Genomic DNA, 13,581 nt, shown 5'->3' with positions numbered 1-13,581 from the left:
TTGAAACTTATCTAGAAATGATGTAATTATTAACATAACCTAAATCATTAACAATACAGAGTTTCCAATACACTTAAACGATAACAAACTGAGACGAATCCACTGCTCCCTACGTTCAGAGAGAGAGATTCAGCTGTATTCCTCATTTAAACAAGAACAACACGATAAAAATAACATGTCTAATTCTCAGGCCGGACACTGATACGGGTTATATGCTAATGTGCTAATAGCTGAGGATATAGACAGTGAGTATGTTGTATAAATAATTCCGCTCTTTCTAACCTGTCTTACAAGTAACCTGCTGCTGTGTATATTTGGTATGTAAACATTAGCTGGAAACATTGAAGGCAAAAGCAAAGCATTACAGTGCTTAGTGCTGTTAACCACTTTCGAAGTACAAGAATCATGCTGCCACTATTCGAGAATGTACGTACATATTTCTCTTTTCTAACGTCCGATAGACTGACATGTTAACGTGACGGGTGAACATGGCATCGTAGCATTATCTATACGAGGGGGGGGGGGGGGAAAGGAGGAAGGGGGGGGGGGGGGGGGGTGAAATGATGACGCCTTACCTCTGGATATCCGAGATGAGCCACCAGGCCCAGGACCAACCCCCCACCACATAGGTCTTGGTGTCGCCGCAGCCACCTGTAGGGGGTCAAAGAAGACCGCCTGAGCACCACACACTTCATCACCGCCACCCCGTCCCCGCCCCTCACAAACAAACACAGTCCAACGGCGCTCGGTAGGATTTCATTGTGTTCTGATTACGTGTTTTCACTCTGGACGGACTGTCAATGTCCAGCTCCATTTGGCAGTGCAAAACATTAACCCTGACAGGGTTAGGGGTTTCGAATCGCAGTGGGCACGCCCGGGCTTAATATGTATGAGCTTTTGATATGTGCCGTTGAGAAATTGGCATAAGCAGTATTATATCCGGATCTGATTTGGTTTGCACCGCTAAAACCATTCATATCCTTCCCCCAACGTCTCCGCCACAAGAGGAAAGTGGAGTCTGCCTTCTGCCTCCTTTTAGCATGATCAGGAGACATTGTCTGTATTTTTCCTCTGCTCTGTTTCTGACAGCATAAGTGTAATTTCAAGACAGACCAAAGTGAGATATTAAGAAAGAGGGCTCTACTCTGGGGAATGATGCTTTGGTGTATACTGTACATGACTAGCTGGCTGTTATTAGCCCTGGATTTCCTGTTCAAAATGAAAAGACAAAAAGCTCCATAATTGTCGTCTCTGTAGTGGATTTGTGTTACAGCTATCCAGCCAGGGCAACCTGTGTCCATGGCATTTTGGAAGGGATAAGTAATCAACAAACAACAAACACACAAGGATTATATGTGCTCTTTGTTATAATTGGATTCTAAGCAACGAATATCCTTCATGACTTAATCAAATATGCATCATATCTAGGAAGCTTCAAAGTTAAAGCTTAAGTTAGAGTTGGCATTTAGCTTAATCTTGAAAGGTCTGCTAGAGCCCATGGGAAGCTACAATTCATACATTCACAAATAAGATGAACCATCATGATGACTTAGCATTGTTCCAAATTGGTTCATGGTCTTTCGTTCCAAACCATTTGCATGAAAATCATCCCATAAGCCCAATGGCAAAATCTAGCACCCAAAATTTTGTTTCAATACAATTGTTGAACTTCAAACCATGATTAATTCATTTAATTTAAATTCAGCTTTAACTTCCAAAGGGTCAAAATTAATGCCATTGAATCACTGTTATCTTCATGATGCAATACACATGCAGCCATTTAAAGTAGATGTGAAGAGGATAAATATAGGACAGGCGTGAGACATCAACTCTCTTATCGTATATAAACGACAAACAAGGAATCCCAGTCTGTTAACAGGAACCATGTTTCAAACGCAGTTCAGCAGCCATTCTCTCAATCAACTGAAACAACCTAATTCCTCATCCTCATCTTCACTAGCGCTTATCCAGGGTCGGGTCACGGGAGCAGCAACTCTAGCAGAAAAAAATAAACAATTTAATTGTGTTTTCAAATATTTCAAAAGCCACAAGCGGTTTCAAATCTGCAAGACGCAAAAATAGTGTGCCTCACAATTTAGTTCTTTAGGGAGGAGCGACAACATACATGTCTTTGACAAACAATACCGATCCTGTTCACAGATAGATGGGCACCAGAATTGACAGCCTTCCAGCAGATAGTGAAACATGAACCACAACACTATATCTTGCCTATGCTGGGAATAATGAGTTAAGCCTTTTGAGAGTTTCTGTGTGTGTGTGCGTGTGTGTGTGACATTCCCAGCTGCCATGCGTGAGGTGATAGAGACAGGAAAAGGGGGCTGGTCCTGAATCAGTCCTCTCGTAAAGAGCATTTGCGGTTGGAAATCTTGGTACAGCCTAAATACAGTCACATTTCCCTGAAGGACTTGATTTTTTTTTTTATTACCTATTTATACAATTAGAACTAGCCCAAACGGGGGGTATTTTGGCATGTCTGAAACGGTGTAATAGCATTGGTCCACCGACGTCCTAGGATGCGTGTGAGGATCAGGGCAAAATAAGTGATTGCAGGGGGCCTCCTTCCCTAGCCTCAAAGGCATTACTCAAATACCAAGGCCAAGTCTGTAAAGGCGATGGAGATTGCAGAAGACCAACGAAATAAAAAGGTTTCCACCAGGATTCAACCTGCTTTTACATGCAACGATATGTACAGCTACGTTAAAACACAACATACTGTCGTTTAAAGACAATATTTAACAGCTGTATTTTGTGCTTGGGCTATATTGGGATGCACCAGATTTCAAAGAATGTGTGTCGTTTGCAACAGGGCCACGGTAGCTTTGGAAGTATATTAAAAAACAATCGAATAAGCGTGCCATCTAGTCGCACAATTCAGAGAGAAATGTGGAAAATCGGGAGAGAACACACCACAGGAACAAGGGGGAATGAATCGATGTGCCACTACCAACTCATCTACACAACAGGGCGGTCTGCTCACCTCGTTTTTTTCGATCTAAATGGTAGTCTAGTAGTGCTTACTTTATAACAGTCATTGGTATTTTCGCAGTAATCGCTAGGAATTGAATCAAGTTTGTAGCGTTATTAGCAGATCCTCTCGCAGAGGACCGAGTCAACGCCCGTTGTTGTTATTCCAGTTCCTCCGGGATAGGCGCGTTCTGTGCGGCTATTTTTATATGCAAATGTCTGGGAACTCTGAGGCTAGGCGAAGCGATTCAACCAAGATTTGACCAGGACATTAATTGAATCCAACGTACCTGAAACGACCAGGGCTTCATTGGGTCCCACGGTGTGGCAGTTTCCCATATTTATTTGTGAATGGGCCGCTTCTGCTTTTAAAAAGGACAAATAAACTAAAAATGACGATTACAGAACGATATGTTTTCGGACAGGATCGCTTGTTGTTTTTTTCTTCCTTTCAACAAACAGTCCTTGCACCATCCGCCCCCTGCCCCGCCTTTATCAATGCAATCCTATTCTTCTCAAAATGGAGTAGCTCGTGATGGAGGACCTTTCCCCTTCCCCCTCCCCACGGCCGCAGGGGGCGTGGCCAGTGGAGCCCCTATACATCCACACATGTATAGGGGCTAAGGTCGTAGCATGTTTTTTTTTTTTTACAATAACAACGTTAAGTATCTCACAGTCAATGTGTCTCCTTTAAACAGAATGCTCACCTCTCCATGCTGATTATATTATACACACCAATGTGATATGCTGCAGTACAATTAGCAATGTATAATGACAAACGTGTTACCAGCAGTAGCCTACATCAGAGCAACACGTTCTGATGGTTATGAATAAACTGAGCCAATGATATAAATGGTTGAAGCCTTTTTAACACGGATTGTAATTGGAACACAGTGCAGAGGCACGTCATTGCAATTAGGTAATTTTCCGATGTGGGTTTCTGCCAACGCCTGGCACAGACATTTTGGGCATCAGGTCCTCAGGTTCAAAAAAAGCGCACCGATCTCTTTATCAGTTACATAAAAAAATACACATATCGTTATTATTACTGAATAATAAAGTTAAATAAAGTATAACTGTTACTCACATTTATTTCAATACCCATAAACTCACGCGACCCTGTAATTTGGTAGAATAAACCATAAAACATGAACATTAGTCTGCTCGGACACGGACAATACTTGATAAAAAACGCAACGGGTACATTTCCCTGGACAGACCACCAAAAAGGGGGATGTTTATTACCAGGGTGGCTGTTTTGAGATAGCGATGATTGGTTTTCACAACAGGGACAAACCATTCCGAGGCCTTGCCTCGTGCAAACACTATCGTTTTCTTGCGGTCACCAACGGAGGAGGTTCAAGGTCAGGGAGAGGTGGACGTTGCTCTTCATCATCATTGACTTCCTCGTATGATTGATTTTGCCGACAGCACCTTCCTGTGGCTCTCAGTGGCCTAACACATGTTTTAGGAGGTTATGAAATGTAAAAAATAATCTATTGAAATATGTTTTTATTATGTTTACTCTAAAGTATTCAAATCCTCTTATCGATTCATATTCACCAACAAAAGTTAAATCAATTTGCAGATACATAAATGTGATATACGTTTTTCCACACTGCTGAACTTTTGAGTTAATATTAGTATTGTGCAAAAGACTTAAAACTCACCTGTTCAGAGTTCACCTCGACTCTGTATAGAAACCAATGCACAGCCACTATTGAATGTTGTACGTCCTGGCACTTGTACATTGTACTTATTCAAGGTACTTAATTATGTAGCATCTACAGTAGCTGCTATCTTTGCTTTACACGGGGAATGGGTTAGCCTAGCGATTGTAATACTTGCACTTGGTTCTATGAACGTCTTTACTGTACCGACAGCGATATATTGTTTCACTTCTTATGACAAATGTACTTATTGTAACAAATGCACTTATTGTAAGTCGCTTTGGATAAAAGCGTCTGCTAAATGCCCTAAATGTAAATGTAAATGTAGTATTAATTACTTAATAATAGTATTCATATCTCTAATTATTTAAATTGTATGAATTTAATGAATGGATTATTGTTATATGGTCGGCCTATTAGTGGATTAGGCGTGTCGGCGAAGTGATTAGGCCCTTCCACCTTTGGCCTTCCCTGAATATTATACAACAATTTACAAGTAAATTGTTGCTTTTATAACATCTTTTATAATCTTGCCTCTTCTTCTACATGCATTGGGTTAGTGAGTGAGGCTCTAGGCAGCAGATCACTTCCTGGTGGGGATAATCATTACAGATAGTGAGCCTTTGGGTGCGCATGCAAGTCACAGAAGACACATGGAGGCAGACATGAAGCTGCACGATCCACACAGGCCAACATGGAGCCGGCAGATAGAGTTCACGCTGGCCGGAATCGGCATGGCAGTCGGTCTGGGCAACGTGTGGCGGTTCCCCTATCTCTGTTACAGGAGCGGAGGCGGTGAGTGCGTCTGATGTTGTCTTTTTTTTTTGTTTGGTTTTTTGTTGGTCATAACTTGTAATAAATACAAGACATTGTGTATGTGGGTGTGTGTGTGTGTGTGTGTGTGTGTGTGGTATGTATGCCTGTATGTATGTATGAATGTATGCACCGGTATTTGTATGTATGTATGAATGTATGTATGTATATGTATTCATGTATGTATGTCTGTGCGTATGCCTGTATGTATGTATGTATGTATGTATGTATGTATGTATGTATGTATGTATGTATGTATGTATGTATGTATGTTTGTATGTATGTATGCCTCTATGTATGTATGTATGTATGTATGTATGTATGTATGTATGTATGTATGTATGTATGTATGAATGTATGTATATGTTTGTATGTATATATGCATGTTTGTGTATGTATGTATGTATGTATGTATGTATGTATGTATGTATGTATGTATGTATGTATGTATGCCTCTATGTATGTATGTATGTATGAATGTATGTATATGTTTGTATGTATATGCATGTTTGTGTATGTATGTATGTATGTATGTATGTGTATGTATGAATGTAGGTGTGAATGTATGTATGAATCTATGTATGTATGTGTATGTATATAGATGTATGTATTTCCATTGGATCATTTTCAAGAGACGTTTTAACGATGCAAAATGTGAATTTGGGATGCAGATAACATATTTACAGATAGCACAACCACACCACAACACATTTACTGTTGGCCAAGGACTACAAAACAGTCACGTTGACATCCTCTATCTCACGAGCAGATTTAAGATTGTAGCATACTATCAACTCATTACACAGGCCGGTAGTTAAAGTTTGTTGTAAAACAATACAACTGAAAGAAAGCTGAATCCTTCGTGGCACATTACAACATGCCACGACCTATGGTTGCAGTACTGTTATGTCTGCACCCTGTTTTAATGAGTCACTGTGGTTGCTTGTGCACTATAGGGGCCTTTCTGGTGCCGTACGTTTTCATGCTGGTGGTTCTGGGAATCCCTCTTCTTTACATGGAGCTGCTGCTGGGCCAGTACATGAGGAGAGGGCCGGTCCAAGTCCTAAAAAATGTCTGCCCACTCTTGAAAGGTAGCACGACACACAAGCAGCCAACCCGCTCCTAGTTAACCACAGCCTATGTGGTTAATCCATCTGCATGGACTTGTTTACAATCTTCTGCATTGTTAATTATTTAACCGAAGATCAATTTAAGCGAAAGTAGTGACATAAGCCCATTGATAGCAACACACGCACAAAAAAACACAGACACACCCACCCACACACACACACACACAATCACTCACACACACCCACACACTCACACACACACCCACACACACATACACACACACACACACACACACACACACACACACACACACGTAGATAGATATTGTGTTTTTTATAAGTGTCTCTGGGTTGTACGAAAAGCACCTTAGAAATCCAATGTCCTACTATTATTATTATCATTATTAAAAAACATAATGGTAATTCAAAATAAGGATGCGCCGTGCGATGATTGCATCTGCTAGTTGTCCACTCACAAATGTGTATCTGACAAACAAATACTTGAAACTTGCTCTCCCAGGGGTTGGCTTGGCGTCCGTGGCCATCTCTTTCATCATGTGCACGTACTACAACGTGGTGATCACCTGGGCCCTGTACTACATGTTCAGCTCCTTCCGTACCACGCTGCCCTGGCAGGACTGCAATAACACCTGGAACACGCAGAACTGCTCCAGCAGCCCCACGAACAGCAGCGGCGAACACACCTCCACAGCCAGCCAGGAGTTCTTCAAGTAGGGCCTATGTCGTGTGTGTGTGTGTGTTCGTCTGTGTGTCTGTGTATGTGTGTGTGTGTGTCTGTGTGTGTGTCTGTGTGTGTGTTTGTGTGTGTCTGTGTGTGTGTGCGTGTGTGAACGTGTGTGTCTGTGTGTGTGTGCGTGTGTGTGTGTATGTGTCTGTGTGTGTGTGTGTGTGTGTGCGTGTGTGTGTGTGTCTGTGTGTGCATGTCTGTGTGTGTATGTGTGTATGTGTGTCTGTGTGCGTGTGTGTATGTGTGTGTCTGTGTGTGCGACCGTGTGAGTCTGTTTCGTGCACTACTACCTAGATAGAGAAAAGCCATTGAATCGATTTCGTTCTTAATTTTGGCCATGAGCCAACATGCTTATTGTTTTACCTTCCTGCAAGATAGGGTTATCCACAAGGCCAGGTGAGGGGTCATTATCTCAGGGTGACAACACAAACACATACCTACGTCCAATAGTTGTTTCATTGTATCCCCCTTTCAGGGTAATTTCTAAAATAAGTTAATTATAGGTGACAGCTGAGGGCCCCCAAGGCCATTAGGGGGGCCCTGTCTGATCGCCCTGATTTGATCCCTAGATCAGTCTCAAAATGTGTTAATTGTAGCTTTTGTGCAACAATTCAGATTCCCATTGACCCCCTCATTGATTGGCTGAAGCCACAATGGTTTGGGTGTAGAATTGCAAGAGCAGCGATGGCAATTACGTCCCAACGGCCCTGCCCGGTTGAAACGCTTCCTTCTCTGTGGGGTCCCAGTTTGAAGATGCTGCAGCGCACCAGCGGCCTGGAGGACACTGGGACTCTGCGCTGGGAGCTGCTGCTGATCCTACTGCTGGCCTGGACCATGATCTACCTCTGCATCTTCAAGGGGGTCAAGTCTACCGGCAAGGTGAGGGGCGAGAGAGCAAGGGAGAGAGAGAGAGAGAGAGAGAGAGAGAGAGAGAGAGGGAGAGAGAGAGGGAGAGAGAGAGAGAGAGAGAGAGAGAGAGAGAGAGAGAGAGAGAGAGAGAGAGAGGGAGAGAGAGAGGGAGAAAGAGAGGGAGATAGAGAGAGAGAGAGAGAGAGAGAGAGAGGGAGAGAGGGAGAGAGAGAGACAGAGAGAGAGGGACAGTTAGACAGAGAGAGACAGAGAGAGAGAGAGACAGTTAGAGAGAGAGAGAGAGAGAGAGAGAGAGAGAGAGAGAGAGAGAGAGAGGGAGAGAGACAGAGAGACAGACAGACAGACAGGCAGACAGACAGACAGACGGACAGAAAGGCAGACAGACAGACAGACAGACAGACAGACAGACAGACGGACAGACATACAGACATACACACAGATGGTGGTGGGGAGTAGGATGCTTTGTTTAGGTAATGGATATTCTAAAATAACTTTGGGATTAACATGTGTGTGTGTGTGTGTGTGTGTGTGTGTGTTTGTGTGTGTTGCATGTGTGTGCCCGTGGTGTGTATGTTTGATGTGTGTGTCTGTGTCTGTATTGATATTGGTGTGTAGGTGGTGTACTTCACAGCCCTCTTCCCGTACGTGATCCTGCTGGCTCTGCTGATCAATAACGTCCAGCTGCCCGGAGCCCTGGAAGGAATAAAGTTCTTCATCATCCCAGAGTGGGAGAAGCTGCTCTCCATGGAGGTAAGAGAGATCCCAGTGACCAGCTCCTGTGCATTCTGTTGTGTTGTATCTTCACTGGGTTCCAGTGTGTTCGGTGGCGTTGTGTTGTGTTTTGTTGTGTTGTGTTGTGACTCCAGTGGGTTCCAGCTGTGTTGTGTGGTATTGTTTAACATTGTGTTGTGTCGCCACTGACTTCCAGGCGTGTTGTGTGTTATTGTATTGCATTGGGTTGTGTCACGGTTAGCGGGTGGCAGGCAGGCAGGTAGGACCCAATAGCAGACAGTTCAGGTAAAGGATAATTTATTAAATCAAAAGGCAAGGAAGACCGAGAACCCAGGCGACGCAGGTAACACGGGGAACACGGGGAACACCAGGAACACACAGGACACAACTCACCACACACTACAATGATCCGACCAGTAACAAAGGAAAGACAAGGGCTTAAATACCAAACACAGGGCACGCAATGAGTAACAGCTGAAACACATTATGGGAGGGAGAAGTAATCACACAGGAGGGAAACTTGACCGGACATGGGGAGAAACAAGACAGGGATACCAAAGTAAAACAGGAAACGCACCAAAACAAGACAAGGAAACCGACAGACCATGACAGGGTTGTATCTCCACTGACTTCCAGGTGTGGGTGAATGCCGCGGCGCAGATCTTCAACTCCATCGGGATAGGGTTCGGGTCGCTCATGTCCATGTCCAGCTACAACTCCTTCAACAACAACGTGTTGAAGTAAGCCTTGGGAAGGAGAAGAACCAGGAGGATCTTCAGTGTACGGCCTGTGGTGTGATGAACTGATCCTAACTGGGCTGCTCACCTCCTCCCCACAGAGACACTCTGACCATCGCCATCGTCAACTCTCTTACCAGTCTCCTGGCCGGGTTCGTCATCTTCTCGGCCTTCGGGTACATGTCTCATCTCCAGGGCATCCACATCAGGGACCTGGCAGTAGACGGTAACACTTAACACAGCTATATCACATTTTTACTGTTTGTGTAAGCAGCTTTTCTTCTTCCTCCATTTTATTTAGAGTTTATTTAGAGTTGTAACAGTTGTAAGATTAACTTACGTCCAACAGCGTCACAAAGTTCACTTTGAAGGGGCTCACATTAAAAGGCAATAACAATATACTGACTACAACCTTCAACTCAGATCAAACAGTACGATAAAACGCTTTGAATTACTTTTCCCTCGTGGTAGTCAGTAGATCAGTAGGAAGGAAGTAGCCTTGAACCTTTAAGAACTCCTGAAGGTGTCTTGTGCGTCCCCTCTGAGGTTCTTTGACAACTTGTGTCTGCAGTGGAAATGTATGTCACACTGATCGGCCATTTTCCTCTGTTATTCCACGGGTGGCTCGCTGCGGTGCGTTGCACAGGCCCAGGATTGGTGTTTGTCGTGTACCCACAAGCGTTTGCCACCATGCCACTGGCGCCCCTCTGGGCTGTGATGTTCTTCTTCATGCTGCTCTGCTTAGGGCTGGACAGCGAGGTCGGCGCACACACACACACACACACACGCACGCAGACACACACACATACACACTCACACATCCACACACGCACGCAGACACACACACACGCACGCAGACACACACATACACACACAGACACACACGCACGCACACTCACACATCCACACGCACGTACACGCGCACACACACACGCACGCACACGCGCACACACACACACACATACACACGCAGACACACACGCACGCACACTCACACATGCAAGCACATGCACGCACACGCGCACACACGCACGCACACTCACACATACACACAAACGTACACACACACACACACACACACACACACACACACACACACACACACACACACACACACTCAATTAAGCAAACCAAAATAAGCACACAGAACCATGACTAGGCAATAGCTGAAACATGACTTTGATGAGTGTGGTGTGGATGTCGTTTAAAGTCACCTGATGCTTTTATGTTTTAAGACCGCAAAAGAGTCTTGGTATTCATTAACTGTCCTTATATAGGATAAGATTATATAGGTTAAACGTTGAAAGTTAGAAGTTTATAAATGCCACATCAGGGGACATTCACTTTATACAGCAACTCAAGAGCTAAAAGTAGAGGAACAGAGTAAAAGAAAAAAAAAAAAATAGCAAAGAATATAAAGATAAATGTAGATATAGAAACGATTGTACACTATAAACAGCCTAACCTTGCACAGGACTCGAATTGAATTTCACATGATAGTTGCCCAGTAGGCTATAAATATAATAACACAGGATAATTGCACAGTAGGCTATAAGTATAAACATAATTGCACTGGATCATTTGTGTCTGCACAAGTATAAATAAATAGGATATATAACCTGGTGACAAAGTGGCTGTGAAGTTGTGAGTGTTGGGTGACGGTGACATACCACAGTGTTACATTATGTAAAATAGTTTCTGTAGACCCCTGATGTCTTAGGTTAATAATAAATTACTCATAACTTATAAACAGCCAGCAAACGGTATGCGGAACTCCCGGAATAAACCATCGATAAATATCTCCGGTCTGTTCCCTTATTGTTGTTGTTGTTGTCTTTGCCGTGGCCCTCCAGTTCGGCATGGTGGAAGTGATGGTGACCAGCCTGAAGGACAGCTACGGCAAGCAGCTGAACCGCTACTTCAAGCGGAAGGAACTGTTCGTCCTGGCCGTCTGCAGCGTGGCCTTTCTGCTCGGGATTCCCTACGTCATGCAGGTGGGGAACTTTGAAAAAAATAAGTTACCTTTCAAGTTGACCGAAAACCCATTTCCAGTTTAGCATTAAGTTCTTATCTTATCGTGAGAATGGTACTGTACACTACCGGTCCAACGAGCCCACAATAGTTCACCCAACATGCTTGCCTTCCTCTATTTCACTGATTAGTTATTTTAGAGACAGTTTTATTCAATGCGAGGTACAGTGAATTAAGTTAATTATTAAGATAATAAATTAATGCTGGTTAGATCTGTCTACTCGCCTGCACAGTGAACTGTGCCAACAGGTTAATTTATCCATCATACATAGATGGACACTCCCACTTATATATTGACTATGTCAAAGGGCACACTCAGGGCAGATTTAGAAACGACTTTTAAATGCTAACAACACTGACCCCTTGTGGTAAAATAGGGGCCCTTTAGACAATTATGTCTCAAAAGTGCCTACACGTACGGGATTCAACTCAGTACCTTTTGTCTGTGGGTCGAGAACCCTACACTGCACTATCCTGCCTCAGCATTCATTCATTTAGCAGTAAATCAATGTGATTTGAACTTGTGTGACTGTTTGTGAGTAAGCACCACACCCTTGTGTGCAGGTGGGGATCTATGTGTTCCAGCTGATGGATCACTACACCGCCATTGTGTCCATTCTGTTTCTGGCCTTTTTCGAGGTGATCGCCACCTGTTGGATTTACGGTGAGCCGAACCCTTTAATAATACCTTGTTTTTTCTTTTGTGTTTGATTTATTATTTGCTCGATAATGTGAATACTGGTCACTAACGTTTGCTATGGGTCATCTTAAAAAAAAAAAAGTATATCAAATATATTGTGCGGCTAGGCTAACTGGTCAAACTGTGTTTCCCAGGAGTGAAGCGTCTCTCAGGCTGTCTGGAGGAGATGACAGGGAAAGGGGCAAACATATACTTCAAGTTCTGTTGGCTCATCGTGGCCCCTGTACTCATCACTGTGAGTCAGCAATCTGTCTTTTCGCACAAATCAATGGGACTCACAAGCCTTGAGCTATATTTAATAATAATAATCGGGATTGATGAGGGAAGGGGCCAGAGGGAAGAGTGCTACCTATTGGCCGCCACCCGACACCACTTGCAGCACCTGATATTCCCAGGCGGTGTCCCATCCAAGTACGAACCAGGCCCGACCCTGCTTCGCTTCCCAGATCAGACAAGATCGGGCGTGTTCAGGGTGATATGGCCGTTTAATCAGACCCCAGACCTCTCTGTCTCTCGCCGATGACAGGTGATCCTCATCTTCAGCATCATCCAGTTCAAACCGGCCCGCTACGAGGGCTACGTCTTCCCTGACTGGGCCCAGGGGGTCGGTTGGGTCATCGCCCTGGGGTCCATCATCTGGATCCCCCTGGGAGCCGTTCACACCTTATGGGTCCTGCCAGGGTCCATCATAGAGGTACACACACACACACACACGCAGACAAACACACACACATACACACACACACACACTAACTCCCTCACTCACGCATACAAACGTACACACACAAAACGTACACACAAAAGCAAACACACCCACTCCAGACACACATACGTACATACACACATACACAAACGTACACACACAAGCACACACTTTTTTCCTGTTCAAAGCGAAACGCCACAATAGTTCTGATACCCCTGGATCGTCTCTGCCCACAGAAACTGCGCAAGTCGATTACACCCTACGGACTTGAAAGGAAGTCAGAGCTGGACCTCGGAGGAGGAGAAGCGGTACACCCAGGGAGTCCGGCTATCACCAGTGAGACCAAGACAGAGAACTTTCAATTTCAGACAAGCCTCTGATACTGAACCATCCCTCATAAGTATCAATCAGTCACGGCTCCTGCAGGGAAGCGTGCGGTGAACTTTGTGTTTGGAGTTTTTCGTAATGCCAGAATGGGTTGTCAATGACAGACATCATTAAATATTTATCTACAGTGTCAAA

At 44.1% G+C, this 13,581-nt stretch overlaps 2 protein-coding genes across 3 annotated transcripts in view; one reads left to right on the top strand and one right to left on the bottom strand.

Annotated features, from left to right (window-relative positions):
* The window catches only part of LOC307076460 (flotillin-2a), an 18,810-nt gene extending 15,352 nt beyond the window's left edge, over positions 1-3,458 (bottom strand). For both annotated transcript variants that reach the window (XM_079737474.1, XM_079737473.1), the window contains exons 1-2: positions 3,276-3,458; positions 576-651 (exon numbers count right to left, since the gene is read on the bottom strand). In XM_079737474.1, the coding sequence (XP_079593600.1) occupies positions 576-651; positions 3,276-3,324 (125 nt within the window). In that variant the 5' untranslated portion in view covers positions 3,325-3,458. The remainder of the gene's footprint in view (positions 1-575; positions 652-3,275) is intronic.
* Positions 3,459-5,308: 1,850 nt separating this feature from the next.
* On the top strand, positions 5,309-13,439 carry LOC307077589 (sodium- and chloride-dependent GABA transporter ine; the record flags this gene model as incomplete). Its single annotated transcript, XM_079739018.1, has 13 exons — positions 5,309-5,450; positions 6,425-6,559; positions 7,059-7,269; positions 8,033-8,165; positions 8,772-8,906; positions 9,525-9,628; positions 9,727-9,851; positions 10,272-10,384; positions 11,479-11,619; positions 12,221-12,320; positions 12,491-12,591; positions 12,883-13,050; positions 13,296-13,439. 13 exons carry the CDS (start codon positions 5,309-5,311, stop codon positions 13,437-13,439), a joined length of 1,752 nt encoding a protein of 583 aa, XP_079595144.1.
* Between the last annotated feature and the right edge of the window lie 142 nt (positions 13,440-13,581).

Source organism: Pollachius pollachius (assembly GCF_949987615.1).
Source record: "Pollachius pollachius genome assembly, chromosome: 6".
NCBI classification, from domain to species: Eukaryota; Metazoa; Chordata; class Actinopteri; order Gadiformes; family Gadidae; genus Pollachius; species Pollachius pollachius.
The sequence above is the reverse complement of the archived record's forward strand: the minus strand, read 5'-3'. Positions and strand labels throughout refer to the sequence as shown.